Source organism: Microtus oregoni, unplaced genomic scaffold, assembly GCF_018167655.1.
Source record: "Microtus oregoni isolate MIOR12 unplaced genomic scaffold, Mior012 000057F_ref0000458, whole genome shotgun sequence".
Lineage (NCBI taxonomy): Eukaryota > Metazoa > Chordata > Mammalia > Rodentia > Cricetidae > Microtus > Microtus oregoni.
In genome coordinates, this window is record NW_024543833.1 from 12,496,334 (window position 1) to 12,511,426 (window position 15,093).

A 15,093-nucleotide genomic window follows, 5' to 3' on the forward strand; every position below is an offset into this window, starting at 1 on the left:
CCTTTATGATTTCCTCATGACATGAGAAAAGAGCTAGCAGAGAAGGGGGGCTTCCCCTGAGATTCTCGGGCAAGGGCTCAGGAAAGATGGACATGTGGAATAAAAGAAAAGCAGATGCAGGTTTATGGGGAGGGGGGCTGTTCTTCGTGAAGGAGGCAAGAAATGAAAAGGGTGACCTCTGTGCAAAAAATCGGTGCTAAAAAGAATAGTTTCTGGTAATAGATGATTGATATGTCCTGATGTCAGCATCTTACAACGCCTTTAGCTTGTAAAAGGCACAACAGAAGTGGTGCTCAGGGAAAGGCATTAGGACAACATCATTAGAGCCACAGTGCAAGCCACAGCCTGCAAGACATGTGAATCCAAAATTCTGCACTGAATGATGCAGACCGAACAAGGAAGAGGTCAAATAAGCTGTTCTTAAACAGCAGAAGCCAGAAGCCAACCGTAGGCTTCACTGTGTAGGAAGTCAAGGGTTTTCTTTTTTTTAAAAAAAGAAAGTGGGGAAGAAGGAGGAGGAGTGGTTATTGTAGTGATTTGGGGCTGTAAGTGAAAAAGCTGTAGCGATAGCTGCTTTTTCTGCCTCTCAGTGAAGTTGCATAAAGGTCCAGTATTCTGGGCTGTGGGGATTGCTGTGACCAGATGAGGAAAAGCATGGGACCAGGCACTAAGCCATGGTCAGAAGAGCAGACAGGGAGCAAACACACCTGAGGATGATAAGTCACAGTCCATCTTTGGATGATGTTACCCAGCATGTTGAGCACACATAAAGCAGTTGGTATTAAGATCTGACCAAAGAAGTGAGTGGATTCTGGTCCATTTCCGTTTGTTTGCTCCCCTCATGGGTTTTATGTTGATTACATGATTAGAACCTGAACTCTTTATGTCTAGATCAATAATTGTATTTTCCGACTGTAAAAGCATTGGCAGAGATGCTCCTGAGGCCCCTGCAGTGACTCTGAGCCCTGGCTGTGTAGAACACTCACGTCTGCTGTGGACACTCCTAAGACACATCATCTTGGTTATTAAGCATTGGTATCCTATTTCAGCCAGCAGGATGTGGACATATAAGAGAAAACAGATATTACAAGTCATGGTGAGATGGAGAATATCAATATTAAGCTCACCAAACTGTGACTTGTGCAATATATCAATGAGAAAGGATCAAATTCCACTAAAGAATCCACCCAGAAAGCTGTTCAGGCAGGTAGAATTTCACAATTGTTTTACTTTATGGAGGGAGGGAGAAAGACTATTCTGCTTATGAGAGAAATCACACATAAATATTTTGCTCTGTTGTGAATGTGCCATTAAAAAAAAGTCCCGTATTTATTCCTTATAAACAGCATCTCCAAATGTTATCTGAGTCCATTGTTATCCACACAAAAGATACACCACACTAGCTTTAAGCCTTTATGAATGAGAGAGATTAATTCAAGAGAGAAACTAATATCCATTGTGTTAAAAACTTATTAACCATCTTGTTTGCAACACAATATAGTTTTCCATGATACAGCTTCCCCAAACCCTTGTTAAAGTGTCATCCAGCACCCGATGGAGGTTGTTGCAGAGACCCACAGGCCAGCATTAGGCAGATTCGGGAATCCTGTGGAGGAGGAGGAGGAGAATAAAGGAGTGGAGGAGCCAGAGAGGTCAAGGCCACCATGGAAAGGCTCACACAGCCAACTAACGTGGGCTCTTGGGGGCTCGCAGGGACTGAACTGCCAACCAGGGAGCCTGAATGAGACTGACCTAGGCCCTCTGCACATATGTGACAGTTGTGTAGCTTCTTCCTCTTGTGGGGCTCCTAACAATGGGAACAGGGCTATCTCTGACTCTTATACTGACTTTTGGCACCCTACTCCTCCTCTACTCCTCATGCTGGGTCGCCTTCCCCAGCCTTAACACATGGGGAGGCACTTAGTCTTACTGCGACTTGATATGTTTTATTGATACTCATTCTTATCAAATTGATATCACATTGATATGTTTTATTGATGCTCATAGGAGACCTGCCCTTTCCTGGATGGAGATGGAAGAGAAAGGGATTAGGGGATGGGAAGGAGGATTGGAGGAGAGGGACTTGGGAGGGGGGAGAATGGGGATGCTGAGGCCGGGATATAAAATAAATAGATGAATAAAGATAATAAAAAATAAAAGAGTTCTACCGGAGACTTTCAGAAGCATATGGTGACCATGTCAAATCCCACAGTAGCTTCAGTATTAGCTGCTAGTCTCATTTGCTGGATGAGAAAGTTGAGGCTGCATATGACAAAAGGCCATATTCCAGATTACACGGTTGAGAACACAGGTAGGATTTGATTTTAATCCATATCTGAATTTCTATTCTTTCCATTTTACACTGTGGCTTGCTTATTTCTTTTTAAGTTTATTATAGGTTCATGTTAAAGCAATTGGATACAAGGGGTATGCTTTGAAATCAAATTATCAAGTATCTATGTGCCACCTGGGTCTTCATATTTTTTAAAAATAAAACCTGCCTGCTATTGTTGGACTTGGTATTAGGTGAGGGAAAGGTGGGCAGGTAATGGAAGAAAATAAACATTTGGTTCATTTTAAGTGGGAAGTAGCTCTTTGTTCTACAACTTTCTTCTTCCCTGTGTATGAATGCTTAGATCCACAAGGTGACTAGTGGCTGCTGTTATACGCACTAGCTTTACACCTCTAGACATATTACTCATAGGCGGTTATGCAAAGGCTGTTTACCTTTTGAGAGTGAATGCAATGGGTGAGGGAAAAGCCAAGTGCATAGCATTTGGAGGACCGAAGAAAGGTTTATAGTTTTAGAGCAACAAGGAGAAGGCTGGAGACAATCCCAGGGCTGTGTCTCCGATGCAAAGAAGGCAGAGTGAACTCCCACCTAGTGAGTGGTCTCTGTGTGGAAAGCATGCTCAACTGGAGACCTGTGTCTGAGTATGCTTAGTTCAGGTCATGCCTCATATTTTACATTCAAAAACTGGTAAACAATAATGTCTATTGGCAGAAAATTTGGTATTTGAATGAGCAAACTTTATCTTAGCTTCCCTGAAAAAACGTTAGGATGAAAATAGTGATGACTGAGAACAGTAGATGTCACGCAATGCGAGAGGTAGCATCCTCTTCCCATGACCAGCTAGAAGGAGCACCCTCCCCTCCAAGCTTGTTCTCTGTCCTGCAGCCTGGATGTGATGCTCCCGTCTCTCCTTCATCACTTCTCCCATTCTCTTCCTCCATCCAGTTTCAAAAGATGGGAGGTTGACATGAGATTAAGACATGTGAAGGTTTTTTTAGCCCAAAATAATCATTTTATGCTGGTTGGAAAGAGTGTTCTCTCTGGCATCATTAGAAGATTTAACACTTGCCTTAGGTTTTTATCAACTCATCATACACGTGCTCATTCTAGCGAGCAAATGCTCACTTACTTAAAGAATGTGGCTTCCCATGAGAGACTGATTAGGTCATAGAGAGCTCTGGATTTTTGAGAAGAAAAAAAAAGGTAAATTAAAAGTATAGTGTCTTACCTTCACACCCATCAGCATGGTTGCTCTGCACACAGACACACACACAGACAGACACAGACACACACACTCACACTCAGGTATGCAGACTTTGAAACCATTTGCACTGCTGATGGGAATTAAAAGGGTAGAGCCACTTTGGAAGACTGTCCTATGGGTCCTCAAAAGGGTACACGCAGAATCACCTTCATGTTTGAAACTTAACAATATCAAAAGCAGATTAGCTCCATCTTGACCAAATCTAGTTACATAGTCCAAAAAGTAGAAGGGTGGCTTCCGAGAACTGGGAAAGAGACAAAGGGGGATTGTTGATTGGCTAGAGTTCCAGATTTGCAGGATAAAAACATTCTGGGTATTAATTGCCCAGGGTTATTAATAAATGTGTACTTCTGGACAGTGTCTGTAAACACACTTAACACGAGAGTGTATGTTAGCATTTTTCACAGTTACAGTTACTTTCGAGATGTGGGGGTGGGCACAACACTAGTGTTTCTTTCACATGGCCGGACTGCAGTGGAGACCAAGCAGATGTCTGAGTGAACCTGAGAACAGGTGGTGGCTTCCACATAAATCTGCCAACGATGGCAAGTGGAGACAAACATCCTGTCAGGTCGCCATCCCCGTGCTATCAGATGCTACCGAGCTCTGGAGCGAGAGAGAGCAGCATAACTTCCCTGGGGATGAGGAGACATCTAGAACGAGGACTGTAGAGCATGAAGACCAGCTCCAGGGATGTGGGGCCTAGGGATGAAGGCAGATTCAAAGAAGGTGACCAGAGAGCCCGCTTGCTCCTCTGCTATCTTCTATATTACAAAGAGTGAATAAGCTTTGCATCGAGTGTATATAGGTGGCCTCATACTTCACTTCTTTGGCGCATTTGATTCTGTCACTGTTTCTGTGTCTTAAACTAGGTGAATTAGCAGCTTTCCATTACCCAAAGCATGCTAATTTTATGAAGAAAAGGGAGGATGTGTTGGTCACAGTTCTAGAGATTGGAGGGTGTGGTGTCAAGCAATGGCTGAGCCTTAGAGGACCTCATGGCAGAATTCAGGAGCCTATGTGGGAGAGATCACATCAACAAATGAGAAGGCAGTGGGAGATGGGGAGGGTCTCACAGTCCCATCTGAAGGAGGGCCTCTGAACATCATCACACTATTAGAATCACTACCCCAGAGCACAAAACTTTGAGAACAAGCCACCTCCAGTCCGCAGCACCCGGGCTCTCAGATATTCCTAAGCAGTGCTCACCCACATACACTTACTTCTTGCTTCACTAAGATGTTCTCAGCCCGAAGAGCAGTAAATATCTACTCTGTGTGACCCAAGATGCATGTGAGATAAATAAATGACAGTCGGTTTCTTGATCGTTGTGTTATACATTTATTCTGCATGTTTTTATTTTCCAAACCAAGACGGTGAAAGTCATGGATGTGGCAGTGACATTTCTCTGCATACTGCTATGGGAAGCCTGAACACCCTTCCTTCCTTCCTGTTTCAAAAGGAGAAACATTACCATCCTTAGTCCCTACTCCTCCCACAACCATGACCACTTCCATGTTACAAGTCATTCTTAGTGTCTTAATTCAGTTAAATATGTTTGCACACAAAATCGTTAGACATGGCGTGTCCTGAAGTCAAGATGACAAGAAATTAGAATTTGACCGAGTAGCAAAACAGAGTCCAGAAACTAAAAATAGAAATTGAGATTATGACTAGAAATGACAGTTTTCTGAAGTTTGGTGGCACTCTGCAATGGAGACACGGGCAGTCCTGAGAAGACTGGGAGGGTAGGGTCCAGCTCGGCAGCACCCAGTGACACATCAGTAGTAAGATGGAGTGTTTGGTCACATGCTGCGACCTCTGTCTTCCCATCCCCACGTCAAAACCTTTCCAATTGCACCAGATCCCCAGGATCTCTCTTCTCTGACCTACCCGTCTCCCCTCTTATGGACTAACTGACCTGATGGAGGAAGGTCATTGGCTAATAAAGGCACTGCCCTGGCCCATTTTATTGGTTAGAGGATAGGTGGGAGGAGTAAACAGAACAGAACTCTGGGAGGAAGAGGAAGTGAGCTCAGAGTCGCGACAGCTCTGCTCTCTCGGGAGCAGACGCCTCAGAGAGAGACGCCATGCCCCGCTCCGGGATGAAGCTCCGACCCAGGATGGACATAGGCTAGAATCTTCCCGGTAAGCGCACCTTGGGGTGCTACACACAGATGATAAGAAATGGGTTAAATTAATATGTGAGAATTAGCCTAGAAGAGAATGGGCCAAGCAGTGCTTAAAAGAATACAGTTTGTGTGTTGTTATTTCGGGGCATAAGCTAGCCATGTGGGCGGCCGGGTGTGGGGGATGCAGCCCTGCCGCCCCATATTACTACATTTGGCGCCCAAACGTGTGAACAACTAAACCCACTTAAAAAACCTGAGAAGGCTTAAAAATAAGGGAAAGAGTTTAACACAGATTTTTGCTGTTTGTTGGTGGCGTGCTGTAGAGAGATTTCCTGATTCAGCAACAGTAGCAGAAAAAAGGCTGTGTCATTTTAAAGCGCCACTTCCTGGGGCTGTGCCGCCATTGTGATCTCTGTCTGGCTCCTGCGGGAGACAGAGCTTTTGAATAGAGCATTTGGAGTAAAGTGCTACGATTTGTTTGATGGCAACTAGACTCGCTGTGTTCTCGGGTCTACTCTGCTTGCCAGAGGCAAGCAAGCGCCTCATCTAAGAGAGGCTTCCCGACTCAGCTTTAGCTGCAAAGTCTGCAGCTCATTAAGAGGTCCTGCCACGAAACACTTAAACGGTGTTGATGAAAAGCTGAACGCATGCTTTTCGGTTTTCAGCCGTAGCAGGAAAAAAGCTGCACCGTTTAAAAATGCCGGCTTTCTGGGCCATCCTGCCAGGGCAAACTCTGACTGTTTGAGGCAGGAGGGCCGGCTACCGAGAGAGAGGACTTGAGTGTTGTCTGTTGTAGCTCACTTGCTGGCAGGGACCTTGAAATGCCATACAGTTGTTGCAGTAAACATGGCTACAGCCTGTATATCCGCCATGAGGCTGGAAAGCTACGGAATGGACTGGATCTAGCTGGCAAAGCCACGCCTTTAATCCTACTGATATTGCTTGGTAAATTAAAGACTCATGTGGTCAGAAAAAGAGAGATATACAGTAAAGAGAGATTCAAAGACAAAGAAAATTTCTAAATGGTTTGAAGTGTGTTAAAAATATATGCAGACTAAAATTTAAAGTTCTTAAAGTAACAAAAAAAAGGAAGAGAGTTGTTGTGTGTGGTAGCACACGCCTTTAATCCCAGTGCCTAGAAGGCAGAGGCAAACAGATCTCTGTGAGTTCAAGGTGTATTAGCTTACACCTTTAATCCCGAATGCCTGGGAGGCAGAGACAGGCGGATCTCTGAGAATTCAAAGACAGCCTGTCCCCAACACCCCAGCCGCCTGCCCTTATTACTTCACTGACCCAACATCGTGCATTCTCCCACGGCCTACTCTTGACAGCTCTTGACATCAGACACAGGAAGGACCTCACACCACCTTCCACTGGAGTGCCTCAATGAGTCTCTGCATGCAGCTTTTATGCAGTCACTTTTCTTTTGGTTGTCAGTGTCCAGAAGAAATTCTGGAAAAGGAATGACTAAGCAGATGATCTGATGATGAGATTCAACATTGACTTCCGGAATTCTGACACTAGAAAGGATGTGAAATTTCCACTACAAATGTCTCATCTGACATGCAAATGTTTGCTACAATACATAGTTTCTGTGTGTGTGTATGTGTGTGTGTGTGTGTGTGTGTGTGAGAGTGAGTGTGTGAGTGTGTGTGTGTGTGTGAGAGAGAGAGAGAGAGAGAGAGAGGGGGGGGAGAGAGAGACAGAGAGAGAGAGAATAGGTCTAAACACTATTTACCCTGTTTTAAAAAAAAAAAAACAAAAACAAAATTCTAACAATGGATAATTCATGGATAGCCTGTAGCCATATTTTGTAATTTGAGTTTGATGCGACCCTAACATACTCATATGCTTAAATATGTGGTTTCCAGCTGGTGGCAGTACTTAAGAAGTTAGAGAACCTTTGGGTCACGTGACCCGTGTAGTGAGTTTATACCGCTGGAGATGAAGGCTCTAGCTGAGGTCCACTCTGGCTAGAGCTTGCTGTTTCCTGATCCACTACGATGTGGCCACCCATGTCCTCACCAGTCCTTCCCACAGTGAAGACTACATAGTCTGAGGCATAACCCACAATAATCCCACCCACCCACTGACGTTGCTTCTGTCAGGTTTTGTTTATAGTGATGAGAACAGTTAGAGAAGCTATTCTGTAGTTTCGCCTGTTTGTTGAGGCCAGTGTGCTACAGATCAAAACCGTGAGTCCAATTCTTCAGTGTTGATGTAGAGATGTGCAAATTCAGTCTGGAGTAAGGCATGTGTTGTTTGCAAGGGATGAGAAGCTGGTTGTGAAGTGAAATAGTTGTCTTGTTTGTGAGCACCTGTGGGGAGTTACTATTGAATTTCTGATGGAGCCTAACTAGGTCTACACTAAAAATGATGAGGCCTTTTCCAGATGAAGGAAAGTGAAACCTCCTGCTCAGATGAGCCCCAAATTATCCAGCTTATCTGATGAACTTTTTATTCCATGTACTCGATATAGAAGTCCGCATAGTTCATCTAGGGCTATGAAAGCGTTTTCTGGATATTTTAGGGTTCTAAATGGAGTATGACACTTCATCCTCTTTGGATTTTTATACGATTTATTTTGCCTTTGATTGACATGTATTAATTGTACATATAAATGTATTCAACAGCTTCTTATGTGTTTTATTTTCTCTTAATTAGTATGTATCGATGCAATCCAATCTGACCTTTCAATACTGGATGCAATATATTTTTATTTCAAGCCTAATTTCAATAAAGACTTTTTACTGAGCTTAAGAAAAAGAAGACCTCTATAATAAAATAAATGTATTATAGGAAGTGCCAAGTGTGAAACTGAAGAGGGTTGGATTTCCTTTTTGCTTTCTTGGAAAGCCAAGCTCAGCAGTGAATTGACACTGCCCTTCATTGATAGAGAAAACACAGCGCATGTGGTATTTGATGATCTTACACCTGCACGGAGCATGGCTGAGTCAAGTGAAAGAATATATGCCGGGCATAGTGTTGCCCACAGCAGGCAGAGGCAGGCAGATGTCTGTCTTCAAGGCTAGTCTACATAGGGAATTCCAGGTCATCCAAGGCTACATAGTGAAACCTATTTGCAAAAGGAAGGAAGAGGGAGGAAGATGAGGAGAAGGGATGAAGTTAGTAATTTCTTTTAGAAAGAGTGAAAATTAGGCTGGAGAGATGGCTCATTGGTTAAGAGCACTAGCTGCTCTTGCAGAGGACTCTGTTTGGATACCCAGCTGCCATAAGATGCCCTACAACTGCCTGTAACTTCAATCCCATGGAATCGGATGCCCTCTTTTGGCTTCTCTGGGTACCAGACATCCATAGAGTATGCATATAACCGTGCAGACAAAATCCTTATACACATTAAATAAACAATTGTTTAAAAAGACTCAGCGCAGACAATAGAAAGAGCTGGAGCTCATCCACATGGAAAAACTTAACCATTTATTAGCACCATTCCTTAGAAAACGACACGCCAAAATGACTGTCTTAATATATCACATTTTTGACATTTCTTAACAAATCATATTTTGCACACTTTCCCATTATGTAATCAGGAACATTCAGGCTACATAGTAGAAATTAGTATTAAAAATAAGCCATTCCAAATTTTAACAAGCACCATGAGTTCCCCTTCAAAGTAAGTCTTTAGTTACCAAGCTTTGAAAAACTCAAATCGCCCATAAATGAAGCCTGACAGAAATAAACTTCACAGAAATTCTACTATATAAGATTTGGCTTTTAGGTCTGAGCTGTAGAACGCTGACCAAGTTCAATATTTGCTCCCATAATATTGCTGCTGAGAAATTACTCGTGCCAAGTCTGATGTGAATTGAAATATTTGCTCATTTGATTGACCTCACTAGCATGTTATCACACATTTGGAATTTCAATAATTCCACCATTTTGATAGGGCCGAGAGGCAGCTAAAATATAAATTTCGAAAAGTTGTGTCAGGATTTAGTGCAATCTGCATTTTGAATCAACATAGAGATCCTGTGACTAATGCGGTGTCAGATTTGCATACGTGCTCACATTTGACAAGGGTGGGTGCTAAGCAACAGAAGCTTGTCTGCGGGAACTGTACTTTCAGTCCTGGAAACTCTTTCCTTCCTCCCTCCCTCCCTTCCTCCCTCCCTCCCTCCTTCTTCCCATCCCCTGCCTCTCTCCCTTCCTCCTTCTCCCCTTCAGTCTTTCCTCCTTCCTCCCTCCCCTCCTTTCCTCTTTCTCTCCTTGCCTCCCTCCCTCTCTCCCTGCCTCCCTCCCTCCCTCCCTCCCTCCTTCCCTCCCTCCCTCCCTCCCTCCCTCCTTCCCTCCACCCCTTTAAAGTTTTGTTTTATGTGTATGGGTATTTTTTCCTGCATGTATGTTTGTGCACCACATGGATGCAGCAGCCATGAAGGCAGAAGAGGGCATCAGGTCCCCAGACAAATGATTGTGAGCTGCCATGTAGGTGCTCAGAATTGAACCCAGGTCCTCTGGAAGAGTAACCAGTGCTCTTAACTGCTGAGCCAGCTCTCCAGCTTCCTTTATGAGCAGGAACATTACCACCCTTTGGTTTTTACTCCTCCCATAACTGTAATCACCTGGTCCTTGGTGCACTTGGCTTGCAGGTAAAACCTGTCCTACTAAGCTGTCCTGAAAACAAGATGCTAAGACACATTCTCTGTTCAGGAGAACTTAAAATTTAACTAGCACCAAAGTAACTAATTAAAAATTCAAATTATGATACAAATAAAACTGTCATGGGTCATAAGGAAAATGCCACTTCAGAGATCTGGGGAGTTTTGAGGATTCCAAGAAAACAGAATGAGGCAGCAAGATGGAGTCCTTGATCTCACTTTATCATTTCTGAGTTTCTTCCCAACCCAGCTTCTCAACCCGGCACTATGCTAACTGTTATTCGGATCTCTTGTTTCCCTCCTACTTATCCAACCTTTAAATGTGCGTGAATATTAGATGTCTCCGTATATATTATGTAATTGGGCGGCTTTATATCTACTCTCAAGTGTGTAAACCTGTCATGATTGACTGCGGCTATCCACACTTTCTTTGTCTTTGAACAGGTTGTTTGGAATCAAATCCGTAATCCAAACGGACTGCTCCAGCACCTGGAAGATCATAGTGAACCCAGAACTGTCCTGGTATCACCATGCCAACCCCATCCTCCTCCTGGTGATGTACTACACGCTGGCCACGCTGATCCGCATCTGGCTGCAAGAGCCCCTTGTAAGGACCCGGAAACGTTTCCTAATCTTATCTGCAATGTACCTGGAATCTCTGGGAGATGCGGTTGTCACTCCCAAGCATCTATTCAGCACTATTTCAGCAGCACTGTAGTGTTTTCCACGAATTGGTATAATTCTGCAAGTACTGAGTGAGTGTAAACGCTGCCCGCACAGATGCCAGCTCCCCGTCACAGCACCAGTGTGTGTGTTGCTACAAATGGCAGCTGGTAACAATAAGGAAGGATTAATTTTTATTTGACACTCCCTAAGCCAGGAGGCAGTATGCTGGCTGCTTTTATGAGTCCTTCTTTCCACCCATTAAATAACTAAAGCATGAGTATTGTGCTTGGCTCATAGGTGAGGGAAACGAAGTCAGAGAGATAAGCGTTCTGACGTCACACGCTTACTGGATGGTACAGATTGGATTCATGCCTAAATTTGACAGCAAAATTAGTCTTAGAGACCATACAACCCTGTATTCCAATGTTCTCTGACACCTCTGGCCTCTGAGGATTGAAGCCATCAAAGAAGTTCATCTCTCCCTGGTACCCATGACTTCCGTGGTGAGGCATGAGGATTAGGACTTTCCCCTCAAGCAGCATGGAACACTAGATTTTTCCTTATAGGTATATTAACAAGAGCTTGATACTTGGGACAGGAAGATCAATACATATGTGGTTTCCCCTTTCTTCTCTGCCCGCAATCCTTTCCTGTCTCCTAGATAGCTGTGACATCTGTTTTAAGGCAGGCAGGGAATTGGTGCTCGATAAAGGCGCCTTTCTCCTTTCCACCTCCAGGGGGCACTGCGCATGTACGCCGAACCCAGGAGGAAATGCAGCCGCATCTGAATTGCGGCTTCCCTTGGGCCTGGGAGCAGTTTTCGCTTTTCTCTTTCCTGCTCTCACTCCCACTGAATGCGCTAGGACTACTACAGTTACCAGCTTCAGGAGACACATTGTGAGGGTCAGATGTATAATGGACTAACTTAAGGGCCGATATGACAACAAAGAAACAAACTAAACTACAGCTCCTCCCAAATTAACTGCAGTCCTAATTAAACAATGTAAAGGAAACTGGATGAAGCACCTGCCTCCTTCTCTCCCTGGCAGAATTGCCACCTGCAGTAATTAAGACCAGGTTCTCAGGTCTCATCCTTGTTAGTTTCATTTGCATGGATGTCTTCACGTTGGGGCCCAAATAATGTAATCAAAGCAACGGATGGTTTCTGTGAGGTCAAAAGGAAGGAATCATCTTGAGTTACACCTTTTTCTCCAATTCCTTTTTTAAATGGATTATTATAATAAAACCCTTTAAGATCGTGTCGTTAGCTTCCTCCACAAACACATTAGCATGTGTATATACATATGTGTGTATATATCTATGATATATGTATCTATATATACATATACATATGTATCATCAATAAAATTTTCACACAAAACTTAAAATGTGTGAAGGGAGGAAACTGCTTTTGGAAAAACATCATGTACATTATAGAAATTAAGATCTTCGAGTTATTAAGAATTCCCAGTGTGCTTATCTCTTCCCATGGCATTCCATGTAGCCATCCAGGCAATACACTAGCTTGGTGACAGGTGTGTGTGATTCTCTGGTGTTAATGTCAAGGACCGTCTCTGGAGCTGTGAAGGCAATGGTCTGAGCTGTAGGCTCTGCAGGCAACAGTAGTGTTCAAACCAATGTCTGTGGGGCAAGTGGAACACTGCCCTGAGAATAAGTATCAAGCCTCGCAATCTGTCATTTAAATGGGCTGAGGCAGAAAAGTTTCTCGTTGAGGCCATGTGAGAAGACAAGAGACAAAACAGTAGTTTGAGAGTACTCTGGCACCTTCAGTGAAGAATGCCAGCCATCAAATATGAGCTCTGAGGTGAAAGTCTGCCAAACCTGTTAAGAAAGGGGTGGGCAGGAAAAGGAGGAGGAGGAGAGCATATCAGGAGTTAAATATCCAAAGGGTGTTCCCCGTTGCACAATGGGGTTGCTTTCCAATGAAGTCATCCTAACTTGAAAATACTCTGGTCATGAATGCGTTTAAAATGCACCTAGCCTGCTGTCAACCACAGCCTAACATGGACTGCTCAGACCACTGCATTATAATGTTACATCATTTCTTATAGCACAGGGAGTGTTAAAAGTGATCAACAGTACAGGTGCATGCATGTTCACCTCTAGCTGCAGGTTATTGTAAGTCAAAGTACCTTTCTTACTGGATGCGTTATCACTTAAGATCATTGTGAAGTGAAAAATGACTAGTTTGGCTCACCACAAGTTGGGACTATGTATATGTGGCTGCTATCTGGCCCCTGGGAGGTAGGATGCTTCCCTTAGGTGCTCTGCTGCACACTGAACCCCACAATTGGGCAGTGAGCTCAAATCCACACCTTCCACTCCAAGATGAGTTACACAGCAATTCCCTCTTTACAGGAACACCTTTGCTGGAAAGCCTCCCTAGTCTGCTCAATCCTTCAGCTCCCATTACTCTGTGAGAACTCCAGACGAATCAGTCTTTACTAAATAATGAACTGGACATGTGGCATGTGTCTGTGATCCTAGCACTCTGGAGGCTGAGTCATGGGAATTGTGAGTTTAAAGCCAATCTGAGCTAGAGAGCAAACGCCTGGGTTGAAAAACGTTTTAATGGGAGATTCACTCGTGAGTGGCTTACACGGTTAACTGTGTACTCTTTTCGAAGTGCTTGCCCTAAGAACCAGCTGCATTGCTGCTTTATGGCACAGTTTAGAATACACATGGGGAAGCCATGGGTATTTCACGTCTGTAGCATTTGAAGCTTTAGCAGAATCAGACAACAATCCATAGTGATGGTCATAAGAAAGACATGACAGTGTTTTGCCATCACTTGTAGGAGAGTGTTGATCAAAATCCCATCTACATCATACGCTCACTCTGAATACATGAGGCAAAGGGCAGAGGTCTGTGGATCTGCCTTGGGAAGCAAAGCCGCTCCCATGATTCTGTGTTTCAGGTGCAGGATGAGATGGCAAAGGAAGACGAGGGCACCCTGGACTGCAGCTCTACTCAGAACACAGCAGAAAGGAGGCGGAGCCTGTGGTATGCCACCAAGTACCCAACAGATGTGAGAAAAGTAAGGCACAGAGCAAGAACGCTCTACTTCCATTTAGTTTTCTGCATCTGTGTTCTGTTGTTGAATGTGGGGTTCAATACCAGCGGTCAGCTCACGTTGCTTCTGACTTACAGACATAATATGTCTTAGGCAGCTATTTCCAAAACCCTCTGTCAAAGCCAAACCTGGAGCTTCTAAAGGAAGTATCCAGAAGAGAACAATTTTATATATCCATCACTTTGACTGAAATACATTAATCCTACAAAGAAATCCTGATTTTTTTAAAAAAAAATTAAAATACTTAAAACAAAGTAAGTAAATAAACTGTTAGCGCTGAGAAATGGTAACTTATACTACAGTGGAGTTGTTCTCTGTGTCAAGTAGTTGATCATCGTGGTAAATCCACAACCATCTGGGGAAGGCCCAGCCTCTGCCTGCATGTGGTTATGGGCCTCTTGGTTGTTTTTTAGGCACTGGCAGGGCAAGTGTGTTGGTTCACATAACTCCTGTAATGTGTAAGTTATATGTAATATATCACTAGTACCAGTCAGCTTGAATTCTGGCTGGCACTAGACCAAATTAAGAGCCTGTTTGCAAAGTCATCAAGATAAATATTCTTGTTCTGGATGGGCCTCTCAAGTTATTCCCAGAATTTTAGAGAACCCAGAAGGAGACCCCAGTACATTCAATGGCAGACAAGTTTCTTCAAGGCACACAGCCCTGCTCTCATTGATGGTGTCTTGTGAGGAAGGACAGCACCATCGGGCAGATGGGATGCTTCCACAGGGATGGTGGGATGCAAAGTGACACAGGTGTGGTGCGCCATGGGACAGGCATCATGCCTGAGATACCTAAGGGGTTGCCCTCGTCTCCCTGGTGTTATCATGCCTATGTCACCAAATAGTAAGAGAGAATAGCTAGACCCTGTGTAAACTAAGTCCCATGGTGCTCTGAGGGTCCCAAGACCCTGTCATGGGAGAAAAGGTCACAATTCTTTCTGGTTATATGTTGATCTCTGTGTAATGGCTAAAACGCCATGGTGTCAGACTGCAAATCAAAGCCAAAACCCCAAATATAGCAGTGAT

At 43.9% G+C, this 15,093-nt stretch overlaps 1 protein-coding gene across 3 annotated transcripts in view; it reads left to right on the forward strand.

Moving 5' to 3' along the window:
• The window catches only part of LOC121438803 (piezo-type mechanosensitive ion channel component 2), a 349,253-nt gene that overhangs the window by 236,795 nt on the left and 97,365 nt on the right, over nt 1-15,093 (forward strand). For all 3 annotated transcript variants that reach the window (XM_041639240.1, XM_041639241.1, XM_041639243.1), the window contains exons 8-9: nt 10,750-10,912; nt 13,910-14,029. In XM_041639240.1, coding sequence (XP_041495174.1) covers nt 10,750-10,912; nt 13,910-14,029 — 283 coding nt within the window. The remainder of the gene's footprint in view (nt 1-10,749; nt 10,913-13,909; nt 14,030-15,093) is intronic.